Source organism: Penaeus japonicus, unplaced genomic scaffold (assembly GCF_977035675.1).
Source record: "Penaeus japonicus unplaced genomic scaffold, GWHDUDI00000001_assembly GWHDUDI00000028, whole genome shotgun sequence".
NCBI lineage: Eukaryota > Metazoa > Arthropoda > Malacostraca > Decapoda > Penaeidae > Penaeus > Penaeus japonicus.
In genome coordinates, this window is record NW_028234430.1 from 25259120 (window position 1) to 25276619 (window position 17500).

At 42.9% G+C, this 17500-nt stretch overlaps 1 protein-coding gene across 2 annotated transcripts in view; it reads right to left on the minus strand.

The window, feature by feature from the left end:
* LOC122254133 (uncharacterized) overlaps window positions 1-12674 on the minus strand; it is a 39378-nt gene extending 26704 nt beyond the window's left edge. For both annotated transcript variants that reach the window (XM_043017663.2, XM_043017662.2), the window contains exons 1-3: window positions 12139-12674; window positions 8084-8270; window positions 1-90 (exon numbers count right to left, since the gene is read on the minus strand). The exon at window positions 1-90 is cut by the window's left edge and continues 52 nt beyond it. In XM_043017663.2, the coding sequence (XP_042873597.2) occupies window positions 1-90; window positions 8084-8270; window positions 12139-12447 (586 nt within the window). In that variant the 5' untranslated portion in view covers window positions 12448-12674. The remainder of the gene's footprint in view (window positions 91-8083; window positions 8271-12138) is intronic.
* Between the last annotated feature and the right edge of the window lie 4826 nt (window positions 12675-17500).

The following is a 17500-nucleotide window of genomic DNA, read 5'->3' on the forward strand; positions in this document are numbered from 1 at the left end:
TGCCGTACTGCAGATCTTCGACCACTGGCTTCTCCGACCTCCGCCAGATTTCGTAAGTAAAGTTGAACCCGTGGCGACCGCTGTACTTGTCTGCCAAAGAAGAGGAAGTCCATTATGAGTGGTAGTGGTGATGAGGGTGGTGATGAGGTTGAGGCTGATGAGGAGGATGAGGGTGATGATGAGGAGGAGGGTGGTAATGAGGGTGAGGGTGAGGATGTGGGTGAGGGTGAGGGTGAGGGTAAGGGTGAGAGTGAGGATGGTGATGAGGGTGAGGGTGAGGGTGGTAATGAGGGTGAGGGTGAGAGTGAAGATGGTAATGAGGTTGAGGGTGAGGGTGAGGGTGAGGATGTGGGTGAGGTTGGTGGTGATGAGGGTGAGGGTGAGGGTGGGGGTGGGGGCGGGGGTGAGGATGTGGGTGAGGATGAGGATGTGGGTAAGAGTGAGGGTGAGGATGTGGGTGAGGGTGAGGATGGTGATAAGGGTGAGGGTGAAGGTGAAGGTGAAGGTAGTGATGAGGGTGAGGATGTGGGTAAGGGTGAGAATGAGGATGAATATAATAGGATGGGGATGAAGGGAATGTAGGTGGGAGCGATGTTAGGGGAGAAATATGGAAACAAAATGTACTCAGTAAAATAGACTCGTTGCTATGTTAATCACAACAGTACCTTCAACAATACCACTGTAACAAAATAAATGGGAAAAAAATAAAATACCATCTTTTTCACCATTATCATTCTATTCATACTTAATAATTACTGACAGTAACAATCTTCTTAACGATAATGATAATACTGTTTGTGATAATCGCTCTCACTGTCGCAAAAATACGTTAGTAACCCATTTAAAAATTTCAAAATATTACAATGTTTACAGCAATTTCTTGCGGAACCAATTTATACAATGAGAATCACAGTTTACACTGTGTCTCTGTGTCTCTGTGTCTCTGTGTCTCTGTGTCTCTGTGTCTCTGTGTCTCTGTGTCTCTGTGTCTCTGTGTCTCTGTGTCTCTGTGTCTCTGTGTCTCTGTGTCTCTGTGTCTCTGTCTCTGTCTCTGTCTCTGTCTCTGTCTCTGTCTCTGTCTCTGTCTCTCTGTCTCTCTGCCTCTCTGTCTCTCTGTCTCTCTGTCTCTAAGTTAGGACAACAATAAAAAATGAAAAATGAAATAAAAAATAAAGAAATAAAAACCTGTTCAATAAAGTTCATATGACGTAATTATCCCGCCGGTTATTTTCTCATCACGAGATTGAACTTGTTATTTCCTCAAGTAATTATCGAGAAGGTTAATTAACATTATTTCCGATCATATTAATCAAATTCAATTGCTCTATACTGGTTATCTATTTTCAGTGTGTACACTTTTAGATTTTAAGACAGGTTATAGCTGTTAAATCATTATATTCATCAAAGTAATAACATAGAACATACTAATTACCCATAAAAAATATACAATATACAACAGGAACAGAATCTCCATGACAATTAATTATAATTCTCATAATCAATCGATGATGACGTCATGTATTTGCATAATTAGAAGTAGTATCTATAGCAAGTTTTCTATTCAACATTATTCCAGGAAATATGTGCAACAGGCAAACTGAGGGAAAGGGGGGGGGCGTGTTGCAAATCTCACAATCAACATACAGTAGATCATGAAGCAAAAAGGGAAATTTATGAATGAAAAAAAAACAGAAGTGGTGGAAAAATGATTAGCGTGAAGGAAGGTAATTGGGAGGAGAGAGACGGAAGAGAAGAATGAGAAGTCATAGAAAAATCATTAACATGAACAAGGAAATTCATTAGGTGGTGAGAGGGAGGGAGGGAGGGAGGGAGGGAGGGAGAGAGGGAGAGAGGGAGAGAGGGAGAGGGAAAGAGAGAGAGAGAGAGAGAGAGAGAGAGAGAGAGAGAGAGAGAGAGAGAGAGAGAGAGAGAGAGAGAGAGAGTGATGAGATGAGAGAGTGAGGGAGGGAGGGAGGAAGGGCGAGAGAGAGAGGGAGGGAGGGACAAGGAGGGGAGATGGGTGGGTAAAGGGGAGTAGGGAAGAGGGAGGGAGGGAGGGAGGGAGGGAGGGAAGGAGGGAGAGAGGGAGAGAGGGAGAGAGAGGAGAGAGGAGAGAGGAGAGAGGAGAGAGGAGAGGGAGAGAGGGAGAGGAAAGAGAGAGAGAGAGAGAGAGAGAGAGAGAGAAAATGTATATGTATATGTATATGTATATGTATATATATATATATATATATATATATATATATATATATATATATATATATATATATATATAGATATATAACGATATAAAATAATTAAGGAAGAAGAAACAAGTCACTAGAGAGAAAGCGGTTAGTAATTCCGAGAAAATAGAAAGGAAAGTTACAGCAAAGAGGACGGTAAATAAAAGGAAAGAAGTTGCTAATCAGACACACAACAGTAATTAAGACAACGGATGAAGATAATCAAGAGGAAATCAAATGAATGACAGAAAAGAGAATAATAGTTATAGAAATAGTCATGAAATACCTAACGAGTGATAAGAGAATTCTGATGAAAATTTAGTAAATTATACTACAATTGAAATAATAAGTAGATAAATAGATGAATATATAAATAAATAAATAAAAATCGTATTTTCAAACATCTTCCAATAATTCTCTATAACAAACACAATTCAATTCTAGATTCGTCGTGCCATGAAGACACAAAAAAGAAGAAAAAAAGCGGAATAAAATATTTACGAAAAAACAATAAACAGAAAGGAAGTTCCACGCTGACCCCCCACCCCCCACCCTATCACCTCCCATCCACCATCCTCCTTCATGCACATACACAAAGCATGATCTCATTAATTACTGAATCAACTGATGACAATTAAGTATGGATGCAGCTGTACATCACAACGGCCAGTTTAGTTGTTCTCTTTCCTCCCCCCTCTCTCTCTCATCCCTTCCTTCTCATCCCTTTTGTTTTTTTTTTTCGTTTTTTTTCTCCTTTTTTTTTCCCCCCTCTGTTCGCTTATCCTCTCTTCCGCCCCATCCTCTCTCTCCCTCTCTCCCTCTCCACACACACCACTCTCTCTCTCAAACTCTCTCTCTCTCCCTCTTTCTCTATTTCAAACATTTCTCTCTCTCTTCTCTCTATCTTTCTCACTATTCTCTCTTTCTCTCTCACACCTCTTTCCCCTGCTCAACTCTCTCGTCCTCTCTCTCTCCCCTCTCTTTCTCTCTCTATCTTTCCCTTTCCTCTCTCTCTCCCTCTCTCTTTCCCTTTCCTCTCTCTCTCCCATTCTCTTTCCCTTTCCTCTCTCTCCCATTCTCTTTCCCTTTCCTCTCTCTCTCCCTCTCTCTTTCCCTCTCTCTTTCCCTTTCCTCTCTCTCTCCCTCTCTCTTTCCCTTTCCTCTCTCTCTCTCCCTCTCTCTTTCCCTTTCCTCTCTCTCTCTCTCCCTCCCTCTCTCTTTCCCTTTCCGCTCTCTCTCCCTCTCTCTTTCCCTTTCCTCTCTCTCTCTCCCTCTCTCTTTCCCTTTCCTCTCTCTCTCTCTCCCTCTCTCTTTCCCTTTCCTCTCTCTCTCTCCCTCTCTCTTTCCCTTTCCTCTCTCTCTCTCCCTCTCTCTTTCCCTTTCCTCTCTCTCTCTCCCTCTCTCTTTCCCTTTCCTCTCTCTCTCTCCCTCTCTCTTTCCCTTTCCTCTCTCTCTCTCCCTCTCTCTTTCCCTTTCCTCTCTCTCTCTCCCTCTCTCTTTCCCTTTCCTCTCTCTCTCCCTCTCTCTTTCTCTTTCCTCTCTCTCTCTTCTTCCCTCTCCCTCTCTCTTTCCTCTCTCTCTCTCCCTCTCTCTTTTCTCTCTCTCTCTCTCTCTCCCTCTCCCTCTCTCCCTCTCCTCTCTCTTTCCTTACCCTCTCTCCCTCTCCTCTCTCTTTCCTTACCCTCTCTCCCTCTCCTCTCTCTTTCCTTACCCTCTCTCCCTCTCCTCTCTCTTTCCTTACCCTCTCTCCCTCTCCTCTCTCTTTCCTCTCTCCCTCTCCCTCTCTCTTTCCTCTCTCCCCCTCTCTCTCCCTCTCCCTCTCTCTTTCCTCTCTCCCTCTCCCTCTCTCCCTCTCCCTCTCTCTTTCCTCTCTCCCCCTCTCTCTCTTCCCCCCCTCTCTCTCTCTTTCCCCTCTCTCTCTCTCTTTCCCCTCTCTCTTTCTTTTTCCCCTCTCTCCCTCTCTTTCTTTTTCTCCTATCTCTTTTTCCCCCTCTCTCTCTTTCTTTCCCCCTCTCTCTCTCTTTCTTTCCCTCTCTCTCTCTCTTTCTTTCCCCCTCTCTCTCTCTTTCTTTCCCCCTCTCTCTCTCTTTCTTTCCCCCTCTCTCTCTCTTTCTTTCCCTCTCTCTCTCTCTTTCTTTCCCCCTCTCTCTCTGTCTTTCATTCCCCCCTCTCTCTCTGTCTTTCTTTACCCCCTTCTCTCTTTCTTTCCCACCCTCTTTCTCTTTCTCCCACCTCTCTCTCTCTTTCTCTTTACCCCCTCTCTTTCTTTCCCCTCTGTCTCTCTCTTTCTCTTTCCCCTCTCTCTCTCTTTCTCTTTCCCCTCTCTCTCTTTTTCTTTCCCCTCTCTCTTTCTCTTTCCCCACCTCTCTATTTCCTCTCTTCTTTCCCCACTCTCCTATTTCTCTTTCCCCTCTCTCCCTTATTTCTGTTTCCCCTCTCTCTCTTATTTCTGTTTTCCCTCTCTCTTTCTCTTTCCCCTCTCTCTCTTATTTATCTTTCCTCCTATCTCTCTTTCCTCTCTCTTTCTCTCCCTCCTCTCTCTTTCTCTTCCCCCTCTCTCTTTCTCTTTCCCCTTTTTTCTCTTTCTCTTCTCCCTCTCTCTTTGTCTTTCTCTTCCCCCTCTCTCTTTCTCTTTCTCTCCCCTCTCTCTTTCTCTTTCCCCTCTCTCTCTTTCTCTTTCCCCCCTCTCTCTTTCTCTTTCCCCTCTCTTTCTTTCTCTTTCCTCTCTCTTTCTCTTTCTCTTTCACCTCCCCCTCTTTCTCTTTCTCTTTCACCTCTCTCTCTTTCTCTCTCTCTCCCCTTCGCTCTCTCTCGTCTAAGGTACTTTCACCTTAGACGAAGGCTCCAACAATAGTTTAAGACTTCATATTATGGAAAAGTTTTAAAAGAATCTAATTCCTATGTTTCAGATAACATCTCACTTCGCTCCATAAAAGATTCACTGTCAGCAATTGTGTTTTACATCATGATTATCATAAATCTTTCCATTGTCACGAACTCATTGCCTGATGGATGGAAAATATCTCATGTTATTCTCTTACATAAAAGTAGTGACATCGATATTGTAAACAATTATCGTCCAATTTCTTTGCTACCAATAAAGTCAAAGATTACAGAGAAAATTGACGCCAATCAGCTTAAGTCATTTAAGTAATCATGGTGAGAGTCAACATGGATTTCAACTAAAACTTTCCATAGAAACTGCACTTCTCAAAATGACTGATAAGATATATAGCAAAACTGACAATAAGAACATATCACTTCTTTTATCCTTTGACCTATCTAAGGCTTTTGACAGTGTAAATCATAATATACTTATAAACAAATGCATGGAACTAAACATGGATCCTCTCTGGTTCCGGGATTATCTTAAGAGCAGATCACAATTAGACGGATTTAGAATGTATCAGCTCCAAGAAATGTTTCTTTTGGTGTCCCCCAGGGGTCGGTGCTGGGTCCGATTCTATTCTCTATTTATGTGAACGATCTATCCGAGTGCTTACAAGACAAATGCAAATGACACTCAATTACTTCTGACTGACAATACTGAGTGCATTTCGGAGTTAATTGAAAGAGCAGAAAGTCTTTTGTCGACTGTCAAATTATACTTTCGAAAGATTGGGCTATTAATGAATTATAAGAAAACTCAATGCATATTTATGGGCTCATGGCATTATGCCATTGTTGTGTAATCGCTAGTACTAAGCATCGAAAACTATTGCTCAAGAGTTTGGGGAGCCAAAAATAAAACCCAAAAAGAAAGTTGAGAAACTCAAAAATTTCGCGGCAAGAGTCGCCTTTGGGGGTTAAGAAAGTATAACCAAGTATCCCCCGCTTTCAAGCAACTGGAATGGTTAAGAGTTGATAATATATTTTTTTATATGACATGGGCATTTTAGTTTTTAACATATTAACTCATCAATTACCTGACTAGTTATTTAACACGTTTATTGTTAACGAAATAAGAAGCACAATTACAAGAAAAACCAATGATCTCTCCTTGTTTTTAAAGACAAATTAAATATTTTTCTTTTACGTGAACAGTCTTCACTCTAATACGCCATTTGCAAATGGTGAAATATATTCTAATGTGCTGATTTGTATTGTCTGAAGTCTTTTTAAATAATATTTTTAAAAATTCTACTGCATTGTATAATACTGTATATAACATATCAATTTCATACCAGTAGACGGATTGATATCGGATGTATGTATAATTTGTATTATAATATGTACTGTAAAATTACGTAATAAATAACACTGTAAAGAATAACCAATGTAAATTGGAAATAAAGATCACTTTTATTACTATTATTATTATAACTCTCTGTCTCTGTCTCTGTCTCTGCCTCTGTCTCTGCCTCTGCCTCTGCCTCTGCCTCTGCCTCTGCCTCTGCCTCTGCCTCTGCCTCTGCCTCTGTCTCTGTCTCTGTCTCTGTCTCTGTCTCTGTCTCTGTCTCTGCCTCTGCCTCTGCCTCTGCCTCTGTCTCTGCCTCTGCCTCTGCCTCTGCCTCTGCCTCTGCCTCTGCCTCTGCCTCTGTCTCTGTCTCTGTCTCTGTCTCTGTCTCTGTCTCTGCCTCTGTCTCTGCCTCTGTCTCTGTCTCTGTCTCTGTCTCTGCCTCTGCCTCTGCCTCTGCCTCTGCCTCTGTCTCTGTCTCTGTCTCTGCCTCTGCCTCTGCCTCTGCCTCTGCCTCTGCCTCGTTCTCGTTCTCGTTCTCGTTCTCATTCTCTCTCGTTCTCGTTCTCATTCTCTCTCGTTCTCATTCTCTCTCGTTCTCGTTCTCATTCTCTCTCGTTCTCGTTCTCATTCTCTCTCGTTCTCGTTCTCATTCTCTCTCGTTCTCGTTCTCATTCTCTCTCGTTCTCGTTCTCGTTCTCATTCTCTCTCGTTCTCGTTCTCATTCTCTCTCGTTCTCGTTCTCATTCTCTCTCGTTCTCGTTCTCATTCTCTCTCGTTCTCGTTCTCATTCTCTCTCGTTCTCGTTCTCATTCTCTCTCGTTCTCGTTCTCATTCTCTCTCGTTCTCGTTCTCATTCTCTCTCGTTCTCGTTCTCATTCTCTCTCGTTCTCGTTCTCATTCTCTCTCGTTCTCGTTCTCATTCTCTCTCGTTCTCGTTCTCGTTCTCATTCTCTCTCGTTCTCGTTCTCATTCTCTCTCGTTCTCGTTCTCATTCTCTCTCGTTCTCGTTCTCGTTCTCATTCTCTCTCGTTCTCGTTCTCATTCTCTCTCGTTCTCGTTCTCATTCTCTCTCGTTCTCGTTCTCTTTCTCTCTCGTTCTCGTTCTCATTCTCTCTCGTTCTCGTTCTCATTCTCTCTCGTTCTCGTTCTCATTCTCTCTCGTTCTCGTTCTCATTCTCTCTCGTTCTCGTTCTCATTCTCTCTCGTTCTCATTCTCTCTCGTTCTCATTCTTTCTCATTCCTTCTTTTATCTTTCTTCTCCTGTCTAATTCCTTCCTATTTCTTCTTCATTTTTTCCTTCTTCCTCGCCTTTTCCTTCGCCTCCCTCCTCTTTCTCCTCTGTTTCCTTTCATCTCTCACTGCCTCTTCCCTTTATCCCCATTCCTTTCCCTCGTCTCCTTATTCCCCCTCCTCCCTCTCTTCTCTAACCATCATAAACATCAACATCATGAACATCGTCATCAACATATTCATCATTACCATTACCATCACCACCACCACCACCATCATCAACAACATCGTCATCATCATCATCATCATCATGAACATGAACATCATCATCATCATGAACATGAACATCATCATTATAAACATCAACATGAACATCATCATTATAAACATCAACATGAACATCATCATTATAAAATCAACATCAACATCATCATCATCATCAACATACCATGATGGAGTCGGTGGTCGTCCCGCCTGGCCTCCCTCAGCGAGGTGACATTGAGGTAGACGTTTCCGTGAAGGAGCAGCCGGGCGTTCCCTTGCTCGAGTTGCAACGCCTTGCAGTTGATCTTCCAGTAGGCGAGGTCGGGCAGATATCGGCGGTTCTCGTGGTAGGTGCTGTTGCAGACGACCAGCTGGGGTATGAACGAATATATATATATAGATATAGGTATAGATATATATTTGTTTAAAATGAATTACATTGATATGGGTACTTGTCTGAAATGAGGTTTTCGTGATCAAATGTACTGAATAATTTGATACTGATCATTTGGGTGCCATAATACAATGCAAGAAAGGCAAACGAGTCATCTCACATTTAAAAAACAATGCTCAGAAATCGGGTAAAAAAATAGAAGACCTGAATTCCTTTGTTTTCGTTTCTCCGATTATCAAAACCAAGATTGCTCGGATCACACGACAAATTCAAAACAAAACGCGAGGAGCCATTTAGAATAAAGAGGGACGTAACGACTCGAGAATTAAAAAAAAAAAAGTGTTCCTGACCTGTGGTTAACAAACGGGGGGCGGGGTTACCAATACAAAAAGAGAGAGCTTGATCTCTCGGTACCCCATCTGCAGTACACCCCCCCCCCTCCTGAAAGTACCCATGCCCCCCGTCGAATAAGGCAACAAGCTCCTCCCCTTCGCCTTGGAGCCGCAACGTAAATACCAAAATAACCACCCTACCGTTACAAAGGGTGATCAATAAAGACCAATTATGATGATGTTTTGTCCTTAACGAGCGATACAAATGAGTAACGCCGCAGTTATTTCCCTTCGACTCTCTTCCGGCGGTTGCTCATTCGGTTGCCAATGACGAGAGGTACAGCTGTTGTCCAAGGTAGTGAAGGGCGAGGCGCTAATTATTTATTACTCGGGATTAATCGTTCATTCGGAGTTGAAAATGGAATGAACTTGAATAAAAAAAAGAAAAGCACATTACAAGATATATCATTACCATGTTCGTATTACACCTTGACTGCGTTCGAGGCGCTTCTTTTGTTTTGATTTCGTGTCGAGATCGCCTCTGTAATGTTGCTAAATCTACTGTGAATACGCGCGTGAAAAATATGAAATGGCAGTGTGGATTTAAAGTCATTTGAATAGTAATTAGACGCTTTAAAGAAAAAGAAGCGACGGGAAATATGGCAAAATTTAATAATAGTGTCGATGCTGGTTGCTGTTATTGCAAGTTTCCCTAATCATTTTGTGGCTATGGTTTTCTTTTATTCTTAGAAATCAGTTTTTTCTTTATTCCCGGTTCCAACTGTTAACCTGCTGTTAACCTTAGGTAAGTATATAATTAATTAAGTTTAAACTCGAACTTTCCAACTGTTGGATTCCACATTATAAGATGACAACATTCAGGCCCACAATATTAGAAGCAAAGTCAAATATGACATTTTATTCTATATTGAACTACCATGTTAATTCCAACACCATAAAGCGATCAATCCTAATGTATGTGCATGTGCATGTGCGTTTGCGTGTGCGAGAGAGAGAGAGAGAGAGAGAGAGAGAGAGAGAGAGAGAGAGAGAGAGAGAGAGAGAGAGAGAGAGAGAGAGAGAGAGAGAGAGAATTATCGTCGACTGATTAACTATAAATTTTATTATCAATCTGCTTATTTGTCCATTCTTGGTTGTAAAAGTTATTATTTGTAAACTCCTCTTAAATTATTAAATCCATATCACTGAAAAAACGCAAAATCTGGGTACGATATCATACGAGCTCAAAACTTGTATGGAAATGAACCTACATTATTTACGAAAGGTTTTTTCTCCACCTGCCATTGACTCTTTCCCTTCCTCCCAATTCTACTACATCTATTCTATTTTATTTCCTTCCATTTTCACCATATATTCCGCACATTAGGCGACTAAATCCATCTCGGTTCTGCAAACATTAAGAAAAGCAAGACCTGCCAGAGTGCCTGTGTGTTAACATAGAAAGGGATCTTAGCGGAAGTAATACTGGGCATGCACCGCCATGGAATAAAAAAAAAGAATCAGTACTATCGAGACAAATGCACCAATCACTTTTACAGACCGGATCAGTTTATGGATAGATATATACGAGGGAAGAATGGGGACTACTAAACGATAATAGTTTTCTTCTGGCATTTCATCAGCAAGAACTCCATGCATAACAAGAAAAAAAATCCGATGCTACGTTGAACCTGCCCTTATTTGTGGTTGGTTTCGAGGCGTGGACTTTAGGTAAGGAGATCCAAATTGGCTTGAAGCAACTGTGATGTGGTTTCTGAGACGATTCCTGAGAGTCTCTTGGACTGTAAAGAAACTAAAGGAAACCATTCTGGAATATGCTATAATCTAGGAAGCTTGTTAACGCAATTAGAAAACTCTAAGCACAATTCATAGGCCACTTTATGAAAGGGCCATTGAACAAGTGGATTACTGCCGAGGAAAAATAAGGCGAGAGGTAGAGGCAGACAGTGAGAAATCTTTTTTCTTATAGTTTGGCGCCATGGCACAAGAAGGATAATATCGTTAAAATGTTGAGCATGACACGATCACCAACGCCATGCGGCAATGCACTTGACAATAAGAAATAAAACCGTTTTGCATTATACACAACGCAAAAAGTCTTTCGGATATGGACTAATGGTTCATGGTTCATTACGCAATAATTTACCAAATGAAACTGAGAATTCCAAGAAACCATGAATGGAGAACTTCATGGACTGTGAGAGCTTTTGAAGACACATTTCTGAATTCTAAGTATCAATATGAAAAATTAATTTCAGGCCTGAATTTTCCATATTTCGTGTTTGTTTCGCTCCCGATTTTAATAAATTTGTAAAGAGTAATTGTCTCCATAAACTAATATCACTCATGCTCTGCGCCCCTTCCCTGCTTCTCCTGCGGCGGATCCAGGGGGGGGGGGTGGCCTCTCTCTCCTTATGTGGCAAATTCTGCCCAGCAACAGACGAACACACGATATATTGAAATGCGTCAATAATATAGGCCATAATTCAAAAACTTTTCGCTCCAAAATGTTTAGACGTCCACAGATTGCTTTAAGCCTCCCCTACCTTTAATATCCCGAATGTCTCTCTTCCGAACATCCTGGAACTATCAGTGCCCGTCTTTTCTACCTTTCCACATCCATGGGATCATCCTCTATCATCTGAACATAATGGCACAGCGTTCTACACCAAATCCATGCGGTAATTCTTCAACTTATACCTCCCCCCATCCCCCCCACCTCCCCGAAATTAGATCCCACGATCGCTAGAGTCGCTGCGCGTGCAGATTTGACCCCCGGTATACCTTGACTTCTGAATATACGCAGGGAGGTAAATTGCCAGAAGAGTCCCACCTTACTACATGCCGTCAATAAACTCCTTTCACTCTCCAATATTCATATGTAGGCGAATTTACCTGCGAACGCCCCACAAGCTGGGCCCAAATAGCCGTGTTGGGCATGGGGTAGAACAATGAAATTGCGGTGTAAAATACCATTAATCCTTTGTAATAATTGCTATAGATTACCTATACGTGTCACCTGCAGGGGGTTGCCACCACCCCCACCCCCATCCCCGCTGTAGAATATAAACAACCTCAATGTATTTGAAGTAGGGCTGTTTACCATGGTGGGGTACCCCCTCCCCTAATAGGTTGGTCGCATTTTGCAAATATTAGAGAATTTCATATTTTTTCCATATTTTACCCCACAATTTCCCTGAACTATTTCGATCCCCCTACTCCTGTGTGTGTGTGGGGGGGGGGCGTGGGTAAATGTAACAATATGTGAATAGTAGAGAGTGAGAGAAATCCACAGGTACCTACATACCGATACAAAGTAAGGAAATGCTGTTCTAAAATATTACGCATTTTCTTCAAGAACATATTCGTGTCGAAAGGTAAGAAGTCATTGCGGGTGAATTAGTAGGTTTTCCAAATTAAATATCTCGCACAAATCATACGTGACACAATTATTAACGTCATTACGAGTTTAGCCCAATCCACAATACTTACAGAAACATCTCTGGTGTAGATCTCATGAAAATGAAAGGTGAGGTTGTGAGTTGCCGGCACCTCAAAGAACACCAGGCAGGTGTAGGGGTGTTCCAGGGGCGTGGCAGGAAAGCCTTCTTGGCAGAGGAACCCTACGTCAGAATCCTTTTCCTCGCTCCAACGCACAGTGTCTCCACAGGGCGTGCAGGGTGTGCTTGCCTTTGCCGTCGCGCCTGCGAGCATCGCCAACGCTAGTGCGACCGCCACCCGCACGCCCGGAATTCTGGCGTCCCAAAGTAGCCATGGTTGGTCGTTTGTTCGCATATGCATTGCGTTCACCTTTATATTTCACATTAAACTTCCGCGACTTTGCAACAGCCACCAATAAAAGGTATGAAGGTTGATCACCACATTGCGAAGTTCATTGCGTCAGCCAAAAAGGCAGCACCCGAAATAACAGGTGAAACAAATTCCTCAAAGTCAACAAATTTACAAAAAAAAAAGTCCGCACTATTCCTTCCACCTTTTACCACTCTCTGGACGACACTGACAGGCCAAGAGTCAGTCCAATACATTGAAGTGACTCGGAAAGGGCGGTGGGGGAGGGGGGGGGAAATCAGTTGCCAAATCACATAATTAAAGTCGTATTTCCTCCAGTTCTTGTATGGAGGGTTTTAATTCACAGACAGCATAGTGAGATTTTTCTCTTTGGAGCCTTCGTAGATTTAAGAAATATTCTCCGTATGAACACATGTTTAAAGAGATAACGTGAAAATAAAAGAAATATGGTCACACGAGGCACTTGAAAAAAGAGTATCCGCTTTGCCATACAACACAGTTCATTCATTCATCCCATACTTGATCAACTTCTGTGACTGCCTTGTGCTCCTGTTTAGCAATTCCCGAAACTATTGGTAGTCGCCATTCACTCGGGAGGAAATGGTGTGAATGAACACTTAACGGCTGTTGGTTCTCGGTTTTCGGAAAAATAACAGGTGCTCAGTCTCCCTGATGCATGGCTCTATTTACGATATAAAGTTATCAAAAATAGTTCTTCGAGGGATTATTTTGATTTGTGTTCATTATATTTGTATATAATGAACATATATATTTACATATATGTTCTACCTGTGGAGGGTTTTACTAACGTGTAAATGTGCTGTTATTACTTTCCATGCGTCTTTTTAATTTATATTTAGATCGTATGATTCCTGTCCGCACTGAGGTATACAAACCGTTAAGTTTGTATGAAAATGTTTATAAAGAAAGTGACATGACTCGACATATGATAATTATAAAAGTTCTGCATTCGGAGCGTGAAATGCAAAAGCAACGGCTTCAAAAGAGCGTGTAAGTCAGACTTTTTATTCCGCGTAACTCATATAATCTTTACCATTATATTGTAACCATATATCCTCTACGCTTATTATTTTTTTATATATATTCTACCTCACAGGACACCAATTGAATATTTCCCGACGGTCATTGGCTAATAATTTACCAGACACGTGCAATATTCCCACAAATCTGAAGGCAGCCGGCATTCTAAAGAAAAAAAAAAAACCTCCTGTCTGTATTTTACACCCACCAGAGCAGCAATGATTATTCTGCGTTTCCGTGTTTATAAACAAAAGCGATGCGGAACCATGGCCTTCACATACTCCATGGAAGTGCGCACTAGCCAACGCACTTGAAAAGTTTTGCAGTTTTCTGTTTTTGAAAAATCGAGAATTTTCTCTGAAAATTAAATGCGATTACACTGAAAATCTCTTCATGTGAACTAAAGGAAATAAAAAAAAACTTTTGCGTTTTGATTTGTAAACTGCATAACGAATCGATTTTCAACATCTGATTATCAGAAGTTATACCATCCTTTAAGCTTCTAACAACACCTGGAAGCAATGCAACATCTCAATACAGATCCTGAAATCATAAAAAAAGGGAGTCATGACCTCGACATTGACATCGACTGGTATCCAACATTCCATCGCGTTTATGTGGCATCGACTCCCATTTATGCCACGTTGCGTTGGGCGTTCTGTTTACGTGTTGCATGTTGGGAAGGTTAGAATTAAAAGAAAAAAAGACAACTTTCTAATGATGTGAATATGAATGATATAATATAATTAAGAGTAAGATGAATAATAGATTTTCAAAACGGGACGGATTTTGAAAGAAAAAAAGTTAATCATGTATGATATAGATGAAGAGAAAAGCATTGTGTAGTTGTAGCATGACAAGATATATAATCAAGGTAATATATACATATTGATCAGTAGGTATTTATAGATGCACGTGGAATTAAGTGAATAAATGGTTGAATATTAACTAGTAGACTGCCAGATACATTGATTGATAGATTGGTTGATATATATGACATAGCAGATATGAGGACGAAACGATAGATAATTGATAGACGAATAGATAGATATTTGATAAAAGACATAGGCATCTCTACAGTATACATCTTCACTATGATTATGCATCTGCCGTCCTCTCCTTCCTGTGTAATTTAATTCCCGCCCTGACGATAATGATGCAATCAAATGATAGAAAGCAATAACGACTCTCTCTCTCTCTCTCTCTCTCTCTCTCTCTCTCTCTCTCTCTCTCTCTCTCTCTCTCTCTCTCTCTCTCTCTCTCTCTCTCTCTCTCCCTCTCTCCCCTCTCTCCCTCTCTCTCCCTCTCTCTCTCTCTCTCTCTCTCTCTCTCTCTCTCTCTCTCTCTCTCTCTCTCTCTCTCTCTCTCTCTCTCTCTCTCTCTCTCTCCTTCTTTCAACTCTTTTTTATTCAAGAAGCCACTTCCTGGAAAGAAGTTTTCTGGAAAGACTTTTCGAAATTTCTTCCAATGGAAGTGAGGAAGAGGTGGCAGAAATCTACGGGCGAATTTTTTTTTTACAGGATGGTTCAGGAGTGAGATGTATGTCGAAAAATGGCTGGCTTTTCTTTTTCTAGATTAGTTAAATGAACATGAGTCATCTGACTGGGCTTGTTGGCTGTGTTTTGTTTGTCTGTGTGTTGCGAAGGTTTGTTCTGTTCTCTCTTTCTCTCTCTTTCTTAATGTCTTTTTTCTTTCTCTCATTTCTCTTTCAGTCTCTTTCCCTCTTCTTTCTTTTCCTTTCTTCTCTCTTTCTTCTTCTGCTTTTTCTCTCTTCCTGTTTTCTTTTTTCTTTTTTTCATTTTAAGTCTTTTTATTTTTAATTTCCTTTTACCTCTTTCATTCGGTCTATTTCCTTAGTTTTTCTTTTCTCTTCTCTCTTTCTCTCCTCTTTTTTCGCTCTTTATTTTTTCGTGTCCGCTCTACCTCCCTTCTCACTCTTTCTCCTTCTCTTTCCTCACCTCTCCCCTTCCTCTTACCTTTTCAGCTACAGCCCACCCCGCTCCACCACCTCCTCTCCTTTCCTTCCTCCCCTTCCCTACCCCCTTCTCCCTTCCCCCCCCCATCCCCCTCCCCTCCACTCCCCTACAACCCCCTCCTCCCCCCCTCCCCCCCTCCCCGACCCCGCGAGGCCCCCCCTCGCACCCCTCCGTCCCCCCCCACCATCCAACAACATTTCATTGTGATCCCTCCCCCCCTTGCAACAGGTCCAATCCAAACATTGAGCACGAGGAAGTGTTAACGTTGCTTCAGAGCGAGAGAAAGAGAGAGAGAGGAGAGAGAGGGAAGAGAGAGAGAGAGAGAGGGGAGAGAAGAGAGAGAGAAGAGAGAGAGAAGAGAGAGAGAGAGAGAGAGAGAGAGAGAGGAGAGAGANAGAGAGAGAGAGAGGAGAGAGAGAAGAGAGAGAGAGAGAGTAGAGAGAGAGAGAGAGAGAAGAAGAAGAGAGAAGATGGAGAAGGAAGGACAGGAGGAGAGAGAAGAGAGAGGCGAGAGGAGAGGGAGAGAGGGAAAGAAGGAAGGAGAGAGAGAGAGAGAAAGAGGGGGAGGCGAGAGAGAGAGAGGGAAGAAGGCGAGGAGAGGGAGAGAGAGGAGGGTGGGGAGGAGAAGGGAGAGAGAGGGAGGAGAGGAGAAAGGGAAGAAGAGAGGGAAGAAGATGGGGGAGAAGAGATAGAGAGAGGGAAGAGGAAGAGAGAGAGAGAGAAGAGAGAGAGAAGAAGAGAGAGGGAGGACAGAGAGAGAGAGAGAGAGAGAGAGGGAGAGAAGAAAGAAGAGACAGAGAGAGGGGAGAGGGGAGAGGGGAGAGAGAGAGAGAGGAAGGATAGGGGGAAGAGAGAAAGGCGAGAGAGAGAGAGAGAGAGAGAGAGAGAGAGAGAAGAAGGATGGGACAGAGAGAGAAAGAGGGGGAGGCGAGAGAGAGAGAGAGAGAGAGAGAGTTAAAAGAGAAACTTCCCCAGAGTGAGAGGATGAAAAGGATGTACAATATAAGCATTTAAAGATTTATCTCATTTTCTTTGACGAGAATAATTTTCTCAAGTTTAAGTGGAAAAAACCGCTCACTTGCCTCCTTCCCTCCTTTCTTCCCCCTTTCCCTCTCCCTGCCACCCCTCCTAGCCTCACCCCAGACACCACCTCCTTGCACCCTCCTCCCTCCCACCACTACTTGCCTCCCCCCCTTCCCCCCCACCTCCCTGCTACCTCCTTCATACTCCACCCCTCCCCTCCCCCCCTCCCCCGCGACGCGAGGGCTTCGTCAAGTCAGAGCGGCGTAGCGTCCATAAACAACATTTGTATGTGATCAAAAAGTGCCCTTGCAACATATCCACATCAAACACGTGCTTAGAGGACGTGTTGACGCAGGGAGAGCCAGAGAGAGGAGAAAGAGAAGAGGGGAGAAGGAGAGGGATGAGAGAGAGAGAGAGAGAGGGAGGAGAGATAGAGAGAGCGACCGAGAGGGAGTGAGGAGAGAGGGATTGAGAGGAGAGAGAGAGAGGAGTGCGACGAAGAGAGAAAGAGAGGGACAGAGAGAGAAAGAGGAGAGATGAGAGAGAGAGAGGGAAGATAATGATGGACAGAGAGAGGACGAGGAGGGAAGGCGAGAGCGAGACGAGAGATGAGGGAAAGAAGAGGATGGGACAGATGAGAGAAGATGGGGGAGGAGGAGAGAGTGAGGTAAGAAGGAATGAGAGAGCAGAGAAAGACGGGGAGGCGAGAGAGAAAGAAGAAGGAAAAGGGGGAGAGAGGGGGGGGGGGGGGGAGAGGGAAAGAAGAAAGATGGGACAGAGAGAGAAAGAGGGGGAGGCGAGAGAGAGAGAGGGAAGAAGGATGGGACAGAGAGAGAAAGACGGGGAGGCGAGAGAGAGAGAGAGAGAGAGAGAGAAGAAGGATGGGACAGAGAGAGAAAGAGGGGGAGGCGAGAGAGAGAGAGAGAAGAAGGATGGGACAGAGAGAAAGACGGGGAGAGAGAGAGAGAGAGAAGAAGGATGGGACAGAGAGAAAAGGACAGAGG